The following is a 19,807-nucleotide window of genomic DNA, read 5'->3' as shown; positions in this document are numbered from 1 at the left end:
GTTATAATGTAATATGTTATATATATATATGAACTGTTTTTCATATCTGAGTGTAATATTCTGAGTAAGTCCACGCTGTCAATGAATTTACGTTCATTAGATGTCTTACTCTCTCTATTTCTCTTCTTTTCTATTGCTTGCTTTTCGGACGTGTGTTCGTCAGATAGACAGCTTTGCTCAGATTTGGAGCTACCCGTCTTGAGGAATTGAGGAGAGGCAGTACCCTAGTCTTCGAGCGAGCCACTAAGAGTTGCTTATCATTTTGGGACTTTTGAAAACAAGGACGGCTTCAGTTTGTTCATGTCTTTGTTTAGTGTCTGTTGGCGATTATTAATATTTTCGCCCTTTCTTTTTGGATTTTGTATATGTTAGTGGCGATGTAGTCTCCGCCTTTGTTGACTTAGTTTGTATGAACTAAAGATGACTTAATTCGATAACGATAAGTTGATTTTCCACATTTGAGTTACTTAAAGTGATGTCCTGGAAAAGGAAGGTTTTAAAAATGAAACAATTTTATACAATCTCACCATCTCCTTATTCAAAAAAAAAAGTACCCATTTTTCCGCAATGTTTTTTAGAAGTATTTTTCGTGGCGTTACAATCCATATGTTTATTTTAATGGATAAGATGAATGAATATCCAATCTATGTATTTTTTTAATTTGAAATAAAACATTTTTTGAAAAAAATTATTATTTAATAAAGCATTTTTAAAAATTAATTTAAAAAACATTTTTAATTTTTTTAAAAACGTTTTTTTGAAAAATCTCATTATTTAAATTTATTTGTGAAAGTTCTAAAAGACAATAGTGTAGGCGGGGTCAGAGATATTGTATTGTAAAATCATGCATTTTTTCTTGTGTTCAATTATGACAAAAAATGTTATATCAATCCTTATTGAAACTTTTGAAAGAATACTTTGATAAAAAAATTATTGTTGAATGACCTTTTGTTAGAAAGAGAGTAGTTTATATCACTTTTATTAAAACACGTTCATGCCGGTTGGCTCAACCGGTGAACCGGTCATAATACCGGTATGATACAACATTTATATTGATCATGAATTATACTAGTAAAAACCGGTCATACCAGTTGGTTTTCAATTGAATCTTTCTGATCATACCGGCTAATTTCATTTCAAACTATTTTTTTCTTTAATAAAAATGATTTATTTTTACCAAAATATTGGTATGAATAATCAAACACACAACTACTATATTTTTATACATCTAAAACATGATCTATAATATACATTTTTTAACAAGTAGTATAAATAAAAATAATTATTATCTTCTTTATTGATTTTTCATTATTAATATTAGTATAAAATATATGTATATCTAACTTCACCGAATATGCATTTAAAGAAAATGAATGAAAAATGAAGATTGAAGAGTAATAAAATATATATATTGAATTACTCTCAACTCTTTCATTTCTCTTCATTCTTCTCTAAAATTAATTTTAAAACAAACATATCATATTAGTTTTAGAGATAAACAATATCGGTACTCGTAGACTAACACATATCTAAGTGAATATAAATGACCAATTAGCAATGAAGAAATAGTTATAAAATGCTTTAATAGAGGTGTATCATACTATTAAGACCAAAATTTCATTCAAAAAAATAAATATAGTTAACATTTATAAAATGTGAAATACTTAGTTTTCTATTAATACATGTTTTAAATAGTTTCCTCAGCATGTGTCCTGTGGCACAAACTAGAGAAATAAAAAATATATTTTAATTATGTTTTTATTCATGAATTTTCTAATTATTATAAAAAGGTATCGAATATTTTTCCAAGATAATAAATAATATTTGGTGATTAACTAGTTAACTAGAAAATGATCGCTCAATAGTTGGAAGTGAATAGAAATGAAAAAAGAACAGATCCTGGAACTATAAGCTAAATAATTTTTTATTACAATAAAAAACTAACATTTTAATCATACAACCTACATAAAACTATTTTTTAAATAATCTCGAACAGACCAAACTTATGTTGTCAATACTTAATTCCATTGGACGTGTTGAAACATGTATCATTTTCAATCATTGAATGAATGTTTTTGTCTTGTAATTTTGCTAATTCATGTGAAAAATACCACAAGGCTCATGATGATTTGTTTGAAAATGGGTTAAAAAATAAAGTCACCAAGTGACAGAGATAATGACATTAACCCCTCCATGTTGATGGCAAGAGACATCACCTATCACCTATCTAAAGAACTTTATATTTTCTTGTAATCTTATATGTATCTAATCAAATTAACGAGGTAATATAATTATGTTTTTATAATTTTTTTATTTAATTAAATGACATAGGGTAATTAATGAATGACACTATATAGGACATAAAAAGGGATAAATGATCTCTTTTCAAATGATTATACTAAAAGATTGTTCACACATACTATTTATATGTATAACAATAATATAATATGTATGATTAATGTAAAAATTTATACACTTTCAACATACTATTTATATGATATTTATTAAAAATTGATAATAATTAAATATGAATAATATATAAAAACAGTTAGATGAATGATACATTTATTTCTCCCGATAGATAGTTAATGTGATGGAAGCTAATTGATTAAGAATTGTTAGCATGTGCAACTCCTTTCACAAGGGCGGAGAAATTTATGGCTTCCACTTATTATATTATTAATAATTATTATATTCCTTCTTCTTCTGCAGCCACCAAACTGATGTGATATATATATTTTGTACTATTAATTACTAGCGTATCGACCGATACTCTTGCCGGTCACCCACATTCTTATTTTTTTGATATAGTATATATGATATTTATATTATATTATTTAAGAAAAACAATTTAAATATAAAAGTGCAGTATATAAACTCAATAAAGAGTGAAGATTTAAGAAGATAATATGTGACAGTTGATATGATATACATAAAACTTATGTCAATTTCCCATTTTGTGCATATTGGGTGGAGAAAGATAGAAGATAGAAATAAGATAATGTGTGGAAGATTAATGATATTAAATTATTAATATAAAGAATGAAAGTAATATGTGGAAGTTTATAGTAGTTATAAAAATATAAAATGTTAAGTTTGGAATATAAAAATTATACTATAGGTAGTTATTACTTGTTTTGCCTTTATTAAATAGTATAGATATTTCTTCACTTTTTAGTCAAGTAATTAATTTCTTTTGAAACTAGTGGTTGTTCCTCCCAATTAATGTTGTTCATAAAAATTAAATCATCAAACCTTAAAAATCTAGTAGTGCATTACATGACTAAACCAACATTGATATGAGGAATATTTTGGTACCAAGTCTGCTAAACCTAATTCTATATTTTATAGTAAAAGATGACTCGTAAATCATCATTTACGCACTTTTTTATCTTGACGACCTCGAAGTGAGTGTTAGGTATTATTTAGTCAAAATTTTGTGGGTAAAAATAGGTAGGCTTATTCTAAACCATCAATGATGGACATTGTTTTATTCTATTATATTGAAAATCTCTCAACATGACGTCCTTTTAATTAAAGAGAAAAAGAATGCATTACCAACCCGATAAGAGTTTTTATATTATAATTACTAGTGTGTATAGGCACTTCGTGCCAGCTGGTCAATATTTTATGGTACTACATATTTAATTTTTATATATTTCATTTTTTATAATTAGAATATATTTGTTATATTTGATGTACTTTATATTATAATTTTTATGTTTTATGATAATGTTTAATTTAAGGTGAAATATGTGGTTAATTATTGTATTGGTGGTAGTTGCTCAGGATTATATAATTTTTTTGTAAAAATTAAATAATGTTAAAGGCAATATAGGAAATGAAAATTACACAACGAGAGAAGTTATTTCAAGTTTTGGTTTTATATATAATATAGATATTATTAATTATTCATATTTAATAATAACTGACTTTTTTTATATAAATAGTTCAAATAAATGATGAATAATATATTAATTGTCTGTAATTATTTATAATGACAATGTATAGATTTTACACACTTATTAAATTTACTTCATTGTTTATTTTATTAAAAGATTATAAGATCTTACCTTCATTTAATATTTTTCTTTAATTAGTAATCTTATTTAAAAAATAGATCGTCAAAAATAATAAATATTGTATGAAAATGTAAAATCAACTTCAAATAAATATTTTAGATGAAGCTTGTAGTAATTAGTAGTCATTCTTCTTTAAATAAGAATATTCATTCTACAAAAAACATTCTTATTATTATTCTTATCAGAAAATATAGATCCAAAAGAAATAGAGAGAAATTGTATGATAGGTGATAAATCTAATTAAGAATAAGAATGATTTTTAACAAGTAAAAAGTAAATGATATTCTATTAATTTATAAAATATTATATGAAATCTATGTAAGAATGAAATTGATATTTTGAAACTGAGATTCTATATGAATGTAATGAAGTATTTACATGAGTACCATTTAGTCCCACCCTATTGGATGCCATCAATAAAACTCTCAAGTCAACATCTTCAATAGTTTTGGATTCTGAATCCAATAATTGAACAAAACCAGCTTTTTGATACTACAATATTTTTGGAACACACCCCATTTGCTTTGTTTTTAGACTTTGTTCTTATTATCATTCTTCATCCAAGTAAACAAAACAAGGGTCTTGTCAAGTTACACACATATATAGAGAGACATAGACAAAGCATACAACATAGTACAACATGTTTTCATCTTGAAACTTGGATCTATATGTATAATTGTGTCTATTGTTCTGCAAAAACTAGAAGATGGAGATGGTTCCAGAGAACATGAAGAAACAACTTTCTTTGGTTGTGAGGAGCATACAGTGGATATATGCAATATTTTGGTCTGGCTCAGCTACCAAACCTGGGTACTAAACTGTTTCATTCATATTATTAGCTCTAGATTTTGATTATGATATTGAGTCCTTCAAGATTTAAACATATCATGAGTTTGATTTTATCCTCTTGGGTTAGTTATAATGTCTAAGTGATTCTGATTCTAATCTATATTGCTCCATGTAATGTGGATTTTGGGTGATTGAACCAGGGTTGAAGTTGTTCTCTGTATCTGCAAAAAATTGACTTAACTCATACTTTACAAAAAGCATCTTTTGCTTGTGTAGTTTTGTTTATATTAATACTTTACTAGAAAAGAGAAAAAATTGCCAATTCTAACCATGTCTTTTCCTAGGAGAATAGTTAAGAAAGTTTCTACTTACACACAATCTTATAATTGCACCAACAAAACGTTGGTCTAGTCATGTAAGGCCCTATTGGATCCCGAAATAGGTCAAAATATCAAATGTTCGATTCCTGGGAGTGAACTTGTTGGGAGAGGCAACCACACATTCATACCCATAGGGTGAAGGGAAACCTTTGCTTATACAAAAAAAACTCATAATTGCATAATTTACACCATCTAATTATGGATTCTACCTCATTTTTTGTACACATGATCTGATTTTGTCACCAATACTGATGTGAATGATGCAGGTAGTGTTAGTTAACTAAATAACCAACTGAAAAAATGAATCTACTGTTAGATTTTCTGGTACTACTGCTTATATGGTTGTTGCTATGATGTAATTATTTCTAAAAACCCTCTTTTGTACAGGGTCTTGAGCTGGGGTGAAGGATATTACAATGGAGACATTAAGACTAGAAAAGCAAATCAAGGAGTAGAACTTAATTCTGATGAAATAGGCTTGCAGAGAAGTGAGCAATTGAGAGAGCTATTCAGGTCTTTCAAAACTACAGAAGCAACAAAAAAGCCTTCAGCAACACTGTCCCCTGAAGATCTCACAGATACTGAGTGGTATTATTTGGTTTGCATGTCCTTTGTATTCAACAATGGAGAAGGGTAAATCTGCTCTCATTTCTCAATTTTTATGTGTTTTTTTTATGTTTCCGGCACAATTTAATTGTCTTTGTATGTTTGTACTTTGTAGGTTACCAGGAAGAACTCTAGAAAATGATCGACCTATTTGGCTGTGCAATGCCCATTCTACTGATTGTATACTTTTCGGTCGATCTCTGCTGGCTAAGGTAGGATTCTGTTTCTTGACTTGGTTTGCTTTTGAGTTAAAATGTAGTTTTAGTGTATACATTCTAGCTTTGTACCATACTTAAATATGAAAGTCTGAAATATTTCTCTAATTGTTTGGTTTTTGTTTCACAACAACACTTGCAAACAACTATCTTCTCTCATTCTCAGGGTGCATCCATTCAGGTACCATCCTGATTTTTCTTTACTCAATAGTGCCTGTATTTTAAACTCGCCGAATTATTAATTATTAGCATGCGCTATCAAATATGAACCAAAGAAATTTAGATGTGGTAGAAACAGCTCTTGCTTTTGTGACCACTCTACCAGTATAGTGTTAGGTCTAGGCACTGATATAACAGTATGTATCTTAGTAATTGAATCAGGTAAAGAGAAATATAAATGTGTACCGAAAAAAAGAGAAAGAAAAATAAAAATCAACCTTGATTCATGACAATTCACATGTGACCAGTAAACTCTAGTTTCTGAAACACTAGCTTATTACCAAAACCAAGGCAACACTATTTAAGATCTGTAGTTTTTACAATCCACCATTCATGTTGTTTTCTACTAACAAGGGACTAACATTGCATACTCCTATATAAGACTATGGTGACCACTAAAACTAAAATGTTTCAATTTTAATATGCGAAATCTAATCACTACACTATGTAATTCATGTTTCCTTCATCTCAACTATCAGACAGTGGTGTGCTTTCCATTTATGGACGGGGTTATCGAGCTAGGTACAACTGATCTTGTAAGTTGGTCTCCCTGATGTAACTTCAACATTACTTTTATGTCATTCCCTCGCTCATAAACTGCGTTGCTTGTATTGTGTTGTGTTTATTTTTGCAAAGGTGCAAGAAGATCTTAGTCTCATTCAACGGATCAGAACTTCTTTCTTGAATATTTTGGAATTCAATGCTCCAAAAAGAGATGGAGCCACATTGAACATGATAAATGAGGAAGAAGTTGCTGATAAAAATGCTTATAATGCTAAATCAACTGCAGAAGTAGGAAATGAAATTATCAACATAACCTCTCCTAATACTTCAGATGCATTACAAGGCAATCAACCAGCAGATGAAACATTGATAGTTGAAATGGTTAATGGTGGTAACCCTCGAGTACAAAGCTGGCAAGTTTCGGATGACGAATTAAGCAACTGCATCCATAATGCCATGAATTCTAGTGACTGTATTTCTCAAACTTTTGCTAGTCCTGAGAAGATTGCTTCTGTTGCCAATGGTGAAAATTGTAATGATCATTGTGCAATAAACCTTCAAAAGTTCAATAACCCGGAAATGACTTTAGTGGATCCTCAAAGAGATGATTGGCATTATCAGAGTGTTCTTTCAACCCTTCTAAAAAGCTCAGACCAGTTAACTATGGGAACACATTTCCAAAATTTTCATCAGGTTTCAAGCTTTGTCAGTTGGAAGAAAGCAGGGCCAACAGATTGCCAAAGGCCAAGAGCGCGAAACTCGAAAAGCTTATTGAAGAAGGTATTGTTTGAAGTTCCTCGGATGCATTTGGAGGGGTTGCTTGAGTCTCAAGAAGAGAATGACTATAAAGAGGGAATGAGACCAGAGGTAGATGGAAATGGCATGAACCATGTTTTGTCAGAAAGAAGGAGAAGAGCGAAACTAAATGAAAGGTTTTTAACCCTTAGATCAATGGTCCCTTCAACTAGTAAGGTAATTTATACTTTTACTCATGAGATTTTTTTCATTTGAATCATTGAATGACACTGCTCAAATTAATAATGCCCGTTATTCCTATAGGATGACAAAGTCTCAATACTTGATGATGCAATAGACTACCTCCGAAAGCTCGAGAAAAGGTTAAGAGAGTTGGAAGCTCAAAGGGAGATAATAGATATAGAGACTAGAACTAAAAGGTCACCTCAAGATATGGTGGAGAGGACTTCTGATAATTATTTTAACAAAACTGATAACGGCAAGAAGCCGGTCGTAAAAAAGAGGAAGGTTTGTGATATTGATGCGGCTCGAGTAGAGATCAATGCAGATGCTCTTAATGGTAGTTCTACTAATGATGTTACTGTCACTGTGAGTGGCAAGGAAGTTGTAATTGAGTTGAAGTGTCCTTCAACAGAAGGAAGGGTGCTAAAAATTATGGAAGCAATTAGCTCTCTCAATTTAGATTTCAATTCAGTTCAGTCAACAGAATCTGATGGAACTCTTTATATGACCATTAAATCTAAGGTGAGAACTTTAGTATACCCTTTTAGTTTTGTGTATTCAATAGAATATACCTAACTAGTAATGTTATGCATTTTACCTTCTTATACTACTTTTCTTTTTGTCTTATATTTGGTACTTATGTGCAGCTAAAAGGACCAACTATTGTATCAGCAAAAAAGATCAAACAAACACTCCAAAGAGTGGCTTCAAAGTGTTGAATCTCTTGTATTTCACAAGTGCAAGTTGCTGCATAATTTTTTGAAGATTTCTAATGAAAGGGTAAATATAGCTTTTTGTGCATTCTATAACTTCTTGCTATTGTTTCTTGTAGCATGTACTTCTGCCCAAGCAGTTGTAAATGGTAAGATAGGCTTAGTTGAATACATTTTGTGTAATGCTATTAGCAACTATAGCCTGATAGAATTTGACCAATGACTATATGTTACTTGTAGCATGTACTTCTTATATTATTTTACTGAAGCAAAGTAATATGAACATCAAATATTTTTACTCATTTTTTACTACATGGTAGTTTTGACAACTTCTTTGCATGATAGTCCACTCATCGTAAAATGGTGTAAAAAATGTGCAACTTATATTTTCCTTTACAACTATAATTTGAACCCTTTTATGAAAAATGTTTATCCCACACTTTTTTTGCCCCTAACTCCCTTTATATCCAATTCATAACCATTGGTCATATACCTATTGTTTTTTTCTAAGCAAAAAAAGGTATGTTGATGAATGATTGTGAAGTAAGCTTAAAAAGAGGCATGGAGAAAAAGAATATGAAAATATGATTCATTTTTGTTATACATAAATCTATTTCTCCACTTTTTGCTTATGGGTTCATCCACCAACTTAACATATTCTTAGGACAAGCTACATCATGCATGTGATGTGTGAAACGCATGTAGGTATAGAGAGTCCCATTGGAACCAAATCAATATCTTTATTTTTATAAATGAGAGAAAATTAGGTTATAAATGAGAGAAAAATATGTTTTATATGAGTTTTATACATTGTACTGTATGATCTACTGATCATTATTAACTAATAAATAATATATTGATTATGTATAAATCTTTATACTCACAATATATAAATATTACACTCTAATATTAAATCTAATCTTTCTAAACAAGTCTTTATTAAAGTATTAATATCTTATGTTTCTTTTTATTTATAATTCTTATCTTCTTAACTACTATCATAAAGAGACAATGGATTGGTACTGAAATTTGTGATCAAATTTAAAAGGTGTCCGTATTCTATGAATATGCAGTTTTTCTTTATGAATGCAGTTTTGTCAGAGCATTTGAAAGGAAAAACATCGAAGAGCTATATTGTAGAAAAACATATATAGACGTTAATTCATAATTATATATATTTTTTAATTTAAGTTACAGAAGAAATTGATTAATTAGAAAATGAAAGTTCAAGGCGATAAGACATTTCTCATGGGTTTTTCCTTCTCTTATTTTTGCTGTTTGATTTTCTGTCATAACTAATCAAAATTGCTCAATTTCTGTCAGCTACAACGAATGGTGCAAAATAACCCACTTTCATGTTACATATCACGCCTAGGAATATATATATCACATCTAATAAAAATTACACAAATCAAATTGCAAACATATAATAATCTAACTTTCAGAAAGGATAATTCATTCATAAGAAAAGGAAAATCATCACAATAATACCTATGGTAATGGTTCTCTGAACTCTAGCTACTTCAATCTCAATAATATTACCCCCACCAAAATTCCCACTCCAATCACTTCTCTTCCCTACAAGCCATAAAAACAGGAAGATAATGCAAGAAAATAAAAAAAGTGAACCTTGGCACATATGCAATGTTATACAACCTCACTACTTTTGTTAATAACTACAAAATGTGACACTATTCCCATTCAATTGTTGATGGCGGCTTTGATGTAATGTCTTGCACAACACGGTTTACACCACGAACACCATTACAGATCTTTCGTGAAACATCATCGAGGAACTTATGCTCGAAGTAGTACCTGCAATATATTTCATAATGCAGTTACTACAAAGTGCTGTAAAAGATAATAGGGGCATCTGAAGTTGAAATTCTAATGGTTAATGTTCCGAAAAAATCTTACCAGTCTGCAGTCATTCCATCTTGACTTGTAACAGCTCTGAGAGCAACAACATGGGAGTGTGTTCTTTGATCACCTTGCACTCCGACAGATCGTACAGGCAAGAAAACAGCGAAAGCTTGCCAGATCGAATCATAAAGGCCAGCATCCTTAATTGACTGAATGAAGATCTCATCAACCTGGAAAAAAATATTTGAACTTCAAGACTATCTGAGTAAATATTATAGATACACATAAGCATAAATATTCATGTACCTCCCGAAGAATTTCTAAGGCATTCCCTTCAGTCACATCACCTAAAACTCTTACTGCAAGACCAGGTCCAGGGAATGGGTGGCGTTTTAGAAAGGACCCAGGAACATCCAAGATCCTCCCTAATTGACGAACCTTTATACATGGGAATAAAAAAACCAATTCATCACATACACTGATAGATATAGAAGTTGATGGAAACAAGCAATTAGGTTAGAGTTAAAACCTCATCCTTGAATAGAAGTTTAAGTGGTTCAATAAGTTTCAATTTCATGTCCTTCGGAAGACCTCCAACATTATGATGGCTCTTGATAGTATGGGAATGGGTTCTACCACTTCCGGGCGGTGGGCAGGATTCAATCACATCTGGATACAAGGTTCCTTGAACCAAGTAAGAAGGTTTCTTCCCTAGTTTTTGCTCTAACTCCTGAGCAAAAGCATCAAAGATGCTGATAAACTCTTTTCCAATAATTTTCCTCTTTTTCTCAGGATCTGTTACACCTTTCAGCTCTGTAAGAAATTGATTTGAAGCATCCACACATGTAACTGGTAAATGAAGATTCTTTTCAAAGGTTTCCATAACTCGTTCCCTCTCCTTGTACCTGTGCATAAGAAGAATCATAAACCTTATGAGGTAGCTTCTCAACAACACTTTTACTATTTGACAGTTAAATTCTGTACATGAAATTCAAATGAAGAAACCATTTTCTCACCTAAGCAAGCCATTATCCACAAAGACACAATGAAGTCTATCTCCAATTGCTTTATGAACTAGAGTAGCAGCAACAGTGGAATCAACCCCTCCAGACAATGCACAAATGACATGATCATCTGCCGCTACAGTATTGTTGATCACTTTAATTTCTTCATCCAACACATCCTCCATAGTCCAGCCTGCCGAAACCCCACAGACATCAAATAGAAAATGCCGCAGAGTATCCATTCCTTCTGGTGTATGTGTGACCTATACAACAAGACAACCAACGACAATATCCTCAAATTACATAGTCTCATGTGCTTCAATTACCTTATTCTTTGTTCAATCTATCTTGTAGTGTTTTTTTTACCAAAATTAATCAAAGTGAAACCCACTAATCCCAAATTTAACCCATATGGTTTAAGGTTTTGAATCAGCATAATTTGCATTTAAAACCGCTAAAAACATAAACTTTCCAAGAGAGCTGGAAAAAAAACACTTTCCTCCCAGCCCTATTTAAAAGTGATTCTAAAAAAGTGCTTTCTTGAGAATCTGAAAATATAGCTTCTATAAAATCTAAACAAACATAAACCAAATAAATGTGCAACTGTGCAAGTATCATTGCACTTAAAACCACTAAAAACATGAACTTCAAAACTTTCTTCCCAAAGCCTATTTGTTCATGCTTAAAGAAAGTGTTTCTACCAAAATGCTTTCTAGTTCTAGATAAATAAGCAAGTGTCATTGCTCAGAAGTCACTTCTACATCAAAATAATCATTTTTTAGAAAATAACCTAAACAAATAGCCTGTTAATTTTGAATAACCTCATTTCTATATAAAAAAAATAACATAACAGCAATTGCAATGCAGAACACAAAAAATATACCTCAGGATGATACTGCAGACCAAAAAACTTCCTAGAAGGATTCTCAATGGCTGCAACCGCACCCTGTTCGCTTCGCGCCACGACATCGAATCCTTCTGGTAGTTTCACAGCCTCATCACCATGACTCATCCAAACAACCTGACTACGCCCAACCTTCTCCGCCCCGAAAAGCGCAGACTCTCTCAGGACATTAACATCCATCCGCCCATACTCCTGCTTATTCCCAATACACACCACTCCGCCGAGCCGCTGAACAAGTAACTGAAGCCCATAACATATTCCGAGCACGAAAACGCCGTTGGATTCAGCCCAGTGAAGAAACCCTTCAGGAAACGAAGGGGAGTCAGGGGTGTGAACGGAGTGGGGCCCACCGGAGAGAATGACGACGGAGGGTTTGAGGTCGGTGATGGCGGAGAGAGGGGAGGTGCCGGAGATGCAGAGGGAGAAGACGTTGAGGCTTCGGATACGACGGGTGATGAGATGAGTGTATTGGGAACCGTAGTCGAGGATGAGAACTAGGTCGGATTTCACGGCTTTGGGGTCCAACGCCATTGTTACTCGGTGGTGGTGGAGGTGGCTGCGGCTGTGTTAGGGTTTATGGGGAAAGAGAATGGAGTGATAAGTGGCCAGGGTTTATGGCTTTATGGACGGTTGAGGGATAAAAAAGGAAATATAAAGTACAAATAAAAATAGGAAAATGGAATATTAAATGTACCAAATACGCAATAGTTGTTTACAGTATATTATATCGCCATTCACGCACGTGTTCACTCACTCTTGAGAAAGACTTGGGAAGAGAAAATTATATTGAGAAACCAATAAAATTTTGACAACATATTAATATTTTAGTTCTAATTAAATTTAATCTTAAATAGTAATATCAAAAATTATAAATGTATTTGACTTTTAAATGTGACGTATTACATATCTCTATCTACATTTTTCTAAACTCATGTACAAAAGAGGTTGACGTGTAAACCCGCTATTAGTGAATAATACATTCATGTGATAAAAAACTTTTAAGCTAATAATACACATAAAAAGATTTATGTACCAACACCTGAGAGTTTTTATATGATAGTAATGATATTTTTTATTATTATTGATTTATAAATAAAACTAATAAAAATAAAAAGTGCATGATATATAAATTATTACCGGGTATATATATTACACTCTAATATATATTAGATAAAAGAAGCTAATATGGGTAATTTGGGCTACACAAATTATAATTGGATTTTACGCTTGGCGGGAACTTATTTTCCTTAATTTTTTTAGTTTATCCCTATCTTATATTATTATATTATAATATTGCATAACATCTAGAAGTTGGTAAAATTATAGGAATGTCAAGATTTGAAATTCAATTATGAGTAATTAAATATTCATTTAATTATTCTTCTTCATAGAATTTCAGTCTATATTTTATAATATTCATAAGATATGAAAATATTGTAATTGTGTAATGATAAAGTAAGTCTAAACAAATACACCAAAATATATATTAGTTTTTTGTTAAAACTTTTGTGGGGCACATGGCCTGCAAGGTCCAGGGTCCGTCCGTGCTATTGAAAATGGGGATGAAAATAATGTCCACGGGTGAAACTAAGAATTGTAAAAGTTTGATCACTATAACTTCTAAACTTTAGAAATACTTAGCAGCTTTCAAAAGTTTTATAAGAGAGATGATTTGGAAAATATTTAGGTTACTTTAAGCAATATTTGGATGTTATAAGGGAAAGAGAATAAGACGGATCAAATGACTATGAATGGAAGGAAGGGAATGAAAAGTAACGTAATCTTCTCTATTGTTTGAGAGTATGAAATTTAGATGTGGACGATAAACTAATGATAATGTTAGAATATTTTTTATTTTTCTTTGAAAATATAATTAACAATAAGAAATGGACTATAATATATAATTATATAATTTTATTAAAATTATTTAGACATTTTTATATTTTTTCTCCAAAACACCCTAAAATTGGGGGAATTATAAAAATCGATATATGAAAGCTTTTAGAAGGTTTGAGAAACCTTCCAAAATCATCTCATCTCCTTTTATTCAACTCCCGAATATTAGGAGACTTTCTAAAATCATTCATTTCTCTTCCCCTCCAAAATTGTAACACCATGAATTTTCTATGTATGTTTAATTAATTATTTATTTTACCAACAATTAATTTTAGAAATTAATCGGTATTGACTTAGACTTAACCATATTTGAGTGTTAGTCTTGTTTTGTGAAATCCTCTTTTGTGGTAAATTTTCGTGATTTTATGTCATGGAAAGTTTTTGAGCTCCTGTCGAGCCCAAATTCGCCCGAAATTGGCTCAATAACGTTTTTTTGAGTTCTGTGACTCAGAATCGAATTACGATTGCGCCATTGGCTTCGAAATATTATTTCGAGTCAAGATAGACATCAAGTTCCTTCATAGAGCATTTCTAAATATTTTTCACTCTGAATTCCGTGTTTCAAAGTTCTAACCGTAAACCCAAATGAGGAGATTTTTAATATCTGACCGAGTATTAGCTGACAATACTCGGACATAGTTTAATCGTGAATGTCTTGCCGAAGAGGTCACATCACTTTCATGAGTGAAGTTTGCTTGTCAAACAAGCAAAAATACACATCTCTTACACAAAATCCCTTAAATCACACTTCTACCTTTTACACAATCCACTTTTTGGAAAAAACCTTTGATCATTCCCCTCCCCAAATCTGATTTCTTGTCATTAAATGCCAACATCTAGCTTAGAGTAAAACCCTTGGCATTTTCACTTTTCTTCACTTCTGAATTTCTAAGAACTTCAAGGTAGTTCTTCATTTTTGATTTCTTCATCTCTTAAGATTTAACCATTAGATGATTATGAAATTTTAGTATGATTTTTATATGTATGTTATGAACATTTTCAACCATAAAAATTTTCTAATAATATTCATAACTCTTTTTATGCTCAAAACTCTAAATATGTGCTTTCTTGAGCTTATAAAGTGTTTTTTTAAACCATGAACTCTTTGTGTTCATGGAGCTATTTTTAGTGTTTAAAAGTATGCATTTTGTTGATTTTAGTGAAAGGAGATGATTATATAAATCAAAGGAACCTTTAAGAAGTTTTGAACCATGTAAAGTTTGAATCTTTTCACTTGTTTTTGGCTTGAGTAATAAGCGGTTCCGGTTTAAACCGCAAAACTAATGGAACCAAACCGCAAAATGTGGTTCAGTTCGGTTTCGCGGTTCAGTTCAGTTATTTCTTTAAGGAATCCTTTATGTTCAGTTCGGTTTATGGTTTTATAAATTTAGGAACCGTTGGAACCAAACCGAACCACACATTAAAGAAATAGATACTAGGGATTAGGAAATGATGTTTTATTATTGTTTAAATTCTTCAACTAACTTTCTAGCTTAAATTATCATTTTGTGTGAATTGTAGTGTTATATGTTACTAAATTGCTATGAAGTTAGTATTATATATGTTATTAGTTACAAAATTGTTTCCTAATGTCTTGATGATTTGGAACATATTTCCAATTTTTGTGATATTGAGTTTGAAACTAACATATATCATATATTGTTATACATATATTGTTATATGTGTTACTAATTGTGAAATGTAAGGTTATAAATGTAACTGTCATATATTTTACTAATTGATATATATATTACTAATCATAAATTGTATTGTGATATATGTTACTAATATATATATATATATATACAACTAATTGTGGACTGTAGTATTATATGTGATAATTCGCTTTTTTCTCTAACAAACAATTATGAGTTTCAATTTTTTTACAATTTATATATGATTCGTAATTTTTGATAATAATAGTAGTAATTTTTTTACAATTTACATATCTTGTAATACATTTTGAATTTTCAATTGGTGCATGATTTTTTTATAAAAAAGTAATTGGTGCATAATTGGAACCGAATCGAACCATTCAAGAGCGGTTCAATTCTTATAGTTATATTTGCGGTTAATTGAGTGGAACTGAACCATATGTTTTTTATTGGTCCAGTCATTAGAATGCATAAAAAACCGAACTGAACTGAATTTTTACACCCCTAATGGATAACGAAGTGGTGGAGAGGAAATTTACGGGAGACGAACGAGCCTCGCGATGTTGAGAGGGACAGCAATGGCAATGATTCTTCAGCAAAGTCTTGAGGGAGAGTCTAGGTGAGACGAGTCCCTTATATTTCTGGACGAGGTATTCTGTTGGATCGGACAGTTCTCATAATGCAAACTAGGCGATCTCTGACAACCCCTCTTTGCAATCAGGATCGATGAGAGGGATGCCCAGAAAGTGTTTGATACCACACCATCCTAAAATGGACAGTTCTTTGGAACATATCGATCATATATCCTAGCGAGGAATAATTTGGTGCATTCAAATCGGCTTATTATGGGAGATCTACTCTCAGTTATTTATGAATAGTTTATTGGAAGGATATTGATGTAAGAATAGATGAAATAAACATAACATTCATACAAGCTCGTGGATCTTGATTCTCATGGTTTGAATTATAACATCATTCATCATTTGCATTTATATATGTGATATATATATATATATATATATATATATATATATATATATATATATATATATTGTGCATATTATGCATGTATGCCTGGATGTGATATTCTGTGTAATTCCACGCCGTCAATAAATAATATTCATTAGATGTCTTACTCATTTCTCTTTCTACTTGTCTTTGGTTCGCGTTCTTGTTCAGATGGACTATTCAGTGAGGATTCGAAGCTACCGATTCTCGATGTCCCTGGAGTGGCATGGAGGATTGATGGAGATCAATACACATACACATGTCCTTGTGCCTTAGAGCTGAAGATGGTTTGTGATGGCTCTATGATGCGCTTTCCATCTCATCATGCAGACTTGGAGGCTTCCTTTACTTTGCCCAATCGGAGACCGACACCTATTGTATAATCTACTTAGCCTGTGACTACTCACAGACCAGTTGTTATGGGACCATCTACGAGGTGACGAAGTTGGGAGGACGTGATCAGTTCCCCACCATGGAGGTGAGCCGCTCAGTGGACCATGCCCGAACCTTAGGCAGTTGCGAGAGCAGAGATTAGGCCCTAGAATTCGTCATATGACCCGAAGGAGGAGATGGAGGCTGAGGAGGAGCTGAAAGCCGACGAGAAGGATTGCGTGGTGTTAATTTGCATAGAGGAATTCATCGAGGTAGTAGAACTCTCCCCTGATTCCGATATGGAGGAGGATCCGAGCGAGTGTTCTAGCGCACCCGTGGACACAGGAGCTAGCCGCTAGAGGCCATTTCCATTTTTGTTTTACTTTTTGGGTAGGGTATCTGTGTAGGATACTTTTGATGTACTGAATGACTCAGCTTATTTTGTATAGTTTCAGTTTAGGTGAAGATTTCATTCCGCCTTGTATTTTGTACTAATGTAACACCCTCTTTCAACGAAGAATTATTCAAAGATACATTGAGTTGTTTTTTGTTATCATTAGGTAATGATTATAGATTTTTCCGCAATTTATGTTACTTAAAGTGATGTTCCGAAAGGGAAACAAATATAATGAAAATAAATTTATATTAGATTATTTTAAAAAAAAAATTACCCACTTTTGAGCAATATTTTTGGAGTAATTTTCGGGGCGTTACAATATGATATGAGAGCAGTTCTTTTCTATCCGGCCTTGGGCATGGCCTCACATGCTTTCTTGTATGACTTTATGTGTTTAAGTGTCTGCTTATTTTATTCGGTTGAAAATACAACACATGAATTAACGTGAAACTGCTAACTTGGACTTCATGGCTGCAATGACTACAACAATTCATAATGTGAATGTAAATTTGCATCAGCTGAATTAACAACAACAACAACTCCAACCAACTTAAGGGCTAGCTCAATACATGGGCTTGGGCGATATTTTTCTTCATCAACCCCCAAAATTTGAAGGAGGGTTTGCCCCAGATGTTTCAAATGACTGGATTCAGGAGTTGGAAAGGATCTTTTGGGTACTTATGTGCAATGAGGAGCAGAAGGTCACCTATGCGACCTACATGCTGACTAAGGAAGCTGAGAATTGGTGGGAATTTACCAGACAACAGATGGAGCATAAACAACAAGTTGTCAACGGAACAACTTTCAAAGATAGATTTCTGCAGAAATACTTTCCTGCAGATACGAGGACCAAGAAAAAGATGGAGTTACTGCATCTGTAGGAGGGGAGCTTGACTGCTAGGGAATATGCTACCAAATGTTAAGATTTGGCGAGGTATGTCCTATATTACAATCAATTGGGGAATGAAAGGTCCAAGTGTGCCAAATTTGAGGACGAACTTAGACAAGATCTGAAGGTGATGTTTGTACATCATAAGATACCAGATTTTGCAACTCTGGTTAGCAGATGCCTACTTTATGAGGAAAAATTGAATGCAAGGAATGCGACACTAAAAAGTGTCGTACCACCCGAAAATTCCTATGGCCTCAAAGGAATTTCGGGCAAGGATATGGAATGGGAAAACCTTTCAACCGCAACCAGAAACCCTATGTTTCATCATCAGGGAATCAAAAGAGGAATTTCAAGCCTTACAACAACAAAGGCTTCTGACAAGGAAACAACAACAAAATGAGTTAACTAGTTGGGAACTCTAACAATAACACACCACCTTGGTGTTCGAAGTGCAAGGGGAAGCACTTTAGTGTCAACTGGCCAGTGTGCTATCACTGTAATCAGCCTGGACACATCAAACCGATGTGCCCTAAGCTAAAAAGGGAAGAATTGAATATTGTTCAAGTGACAAGACCTAAGGCCAAAGAAAGGGTGTTCACCATGAGCGGAACTGAGATTGAGGGCAACAGAGACCTCATACAAGGTGCATATTACATTAATGAGATTTCCTTATTTGTGTTGTTTGATTCGGGTGTGACCCATTCTTTCATATCTAATGATGTTGTCAACCGATTAGAATTGCCTATGATATCCTTACCCTATGACCTAATTGTATTAACATCTACCAACAAACCCGTCATAGTGTCAACTATGTGTTCCCAATGTCCCATAATATTAGATGAACGAACCTTTGTAGTAGACCTGATATGTCTACCCTTACCCCAATTAGATACCATCTTACGTATGAATTGGTTCTCTAACAACCATGTTCCTCTAAACTGCTTTGCAAAACAGTAGTTTTTAGTAACCCCAAGAACCTCACTGAATCCTATTATGAAACCAAAAAGTACCACTGCCAATCAACTGAAGAAAATCTTGAAGGATGGAGCTCAAGTGTTTATGCTGCTGGTATCATTGGAGAAGAGATTCAGAATCCACCTGTGGTTAGGGATTTCTCCAAAGTCTTCGCGGATGCTATTCCTGACATACTCCTAGTATGGGAGATAAAGTTTGCTATCGATCTGGTTCGTGCAACTAGCATATAATGTTTTTTATAACATATGTACATATGGTTCACTCAGGACTCGCCATTTAAAACTATAATCTAAACAACAATACATAACATAATAAACATAATATATATATCAACATAATTATGAGTACTAGAGAA

General features: G+C 32.4%; 2 protein-coding genes across 2 annotated transcripts; one reads left to right on the top strand and one right to left on the bottom strand.

Annotated features, from left to right (window-relative positions):
• On the top strand, positions 4,493-8,719 carry LOC109349956 (transcription factor EGL1). Its single transcript, XM_019591034.1, has 8 exons — positions 4,493-4,892; positions 5,639-5,884; positions 5,973-6,069; positions 6,239-6,253; positions 6,771-6,827; positions 6,928-7,767; positions 7,855-8,295; positions 8,421-8,719. Exons 1-8 carry the CDS (start codon positions 4,789-4,791, stop codon positions 8,490-8,492), a joined length of 1,872 nt encoding a protein of 623 aa, XP_019446579.1. The 5' UTR covers positions 4,493-4,788; the 3' UTR covers positions 8,493-8,719.
• Positions 9,910-12,844, bottom strand: LOC109349957 (GMP synthase [glutamine-hydrolyzing]). The gene is made up of 6 exons (XM_019591036.1): positions 12,237-12,844; positions 11,366-11,616; positions 10,879-11,254; positions 10,656-10,787; positions 10,404-10,579; positions 9,910-10,301 (listed from the first exon to the last, which is right to left on the bottom strand). Exons 1-6 carry the CDS (start codon positions 12,786-12,788, stop codon positions 10,178-10,180), a joined length of 1,611 nt encoding a protein of 536 aa, XP_019446581.1. The 5' UTR covers positions 12,789-12,844; the 3' UTR covers positions 9,910-10,177.

This window comes from Lupinus angustifolius, chromosome LG06, assembly GCF_001865875.1.
Source record: "Lupinus angustifolius cultivar Tanjil chromosome LG06, LupAngTanjil_v1.0, whole genome shotgun sequence".
Taxonomy (NCBI): domain Eukaryota; kingdom Viridiplantae; phylum Streptophyta; class Magnoliopsida; order Fabales; family Fabaceae; genus Lupinus; species Lupinus angustifolius.
The sequence above is the reverse complement of the archived record's forward strand: the minus strand, read 5'-3'. Positions and strand labels throughout refer to the sequence as shown.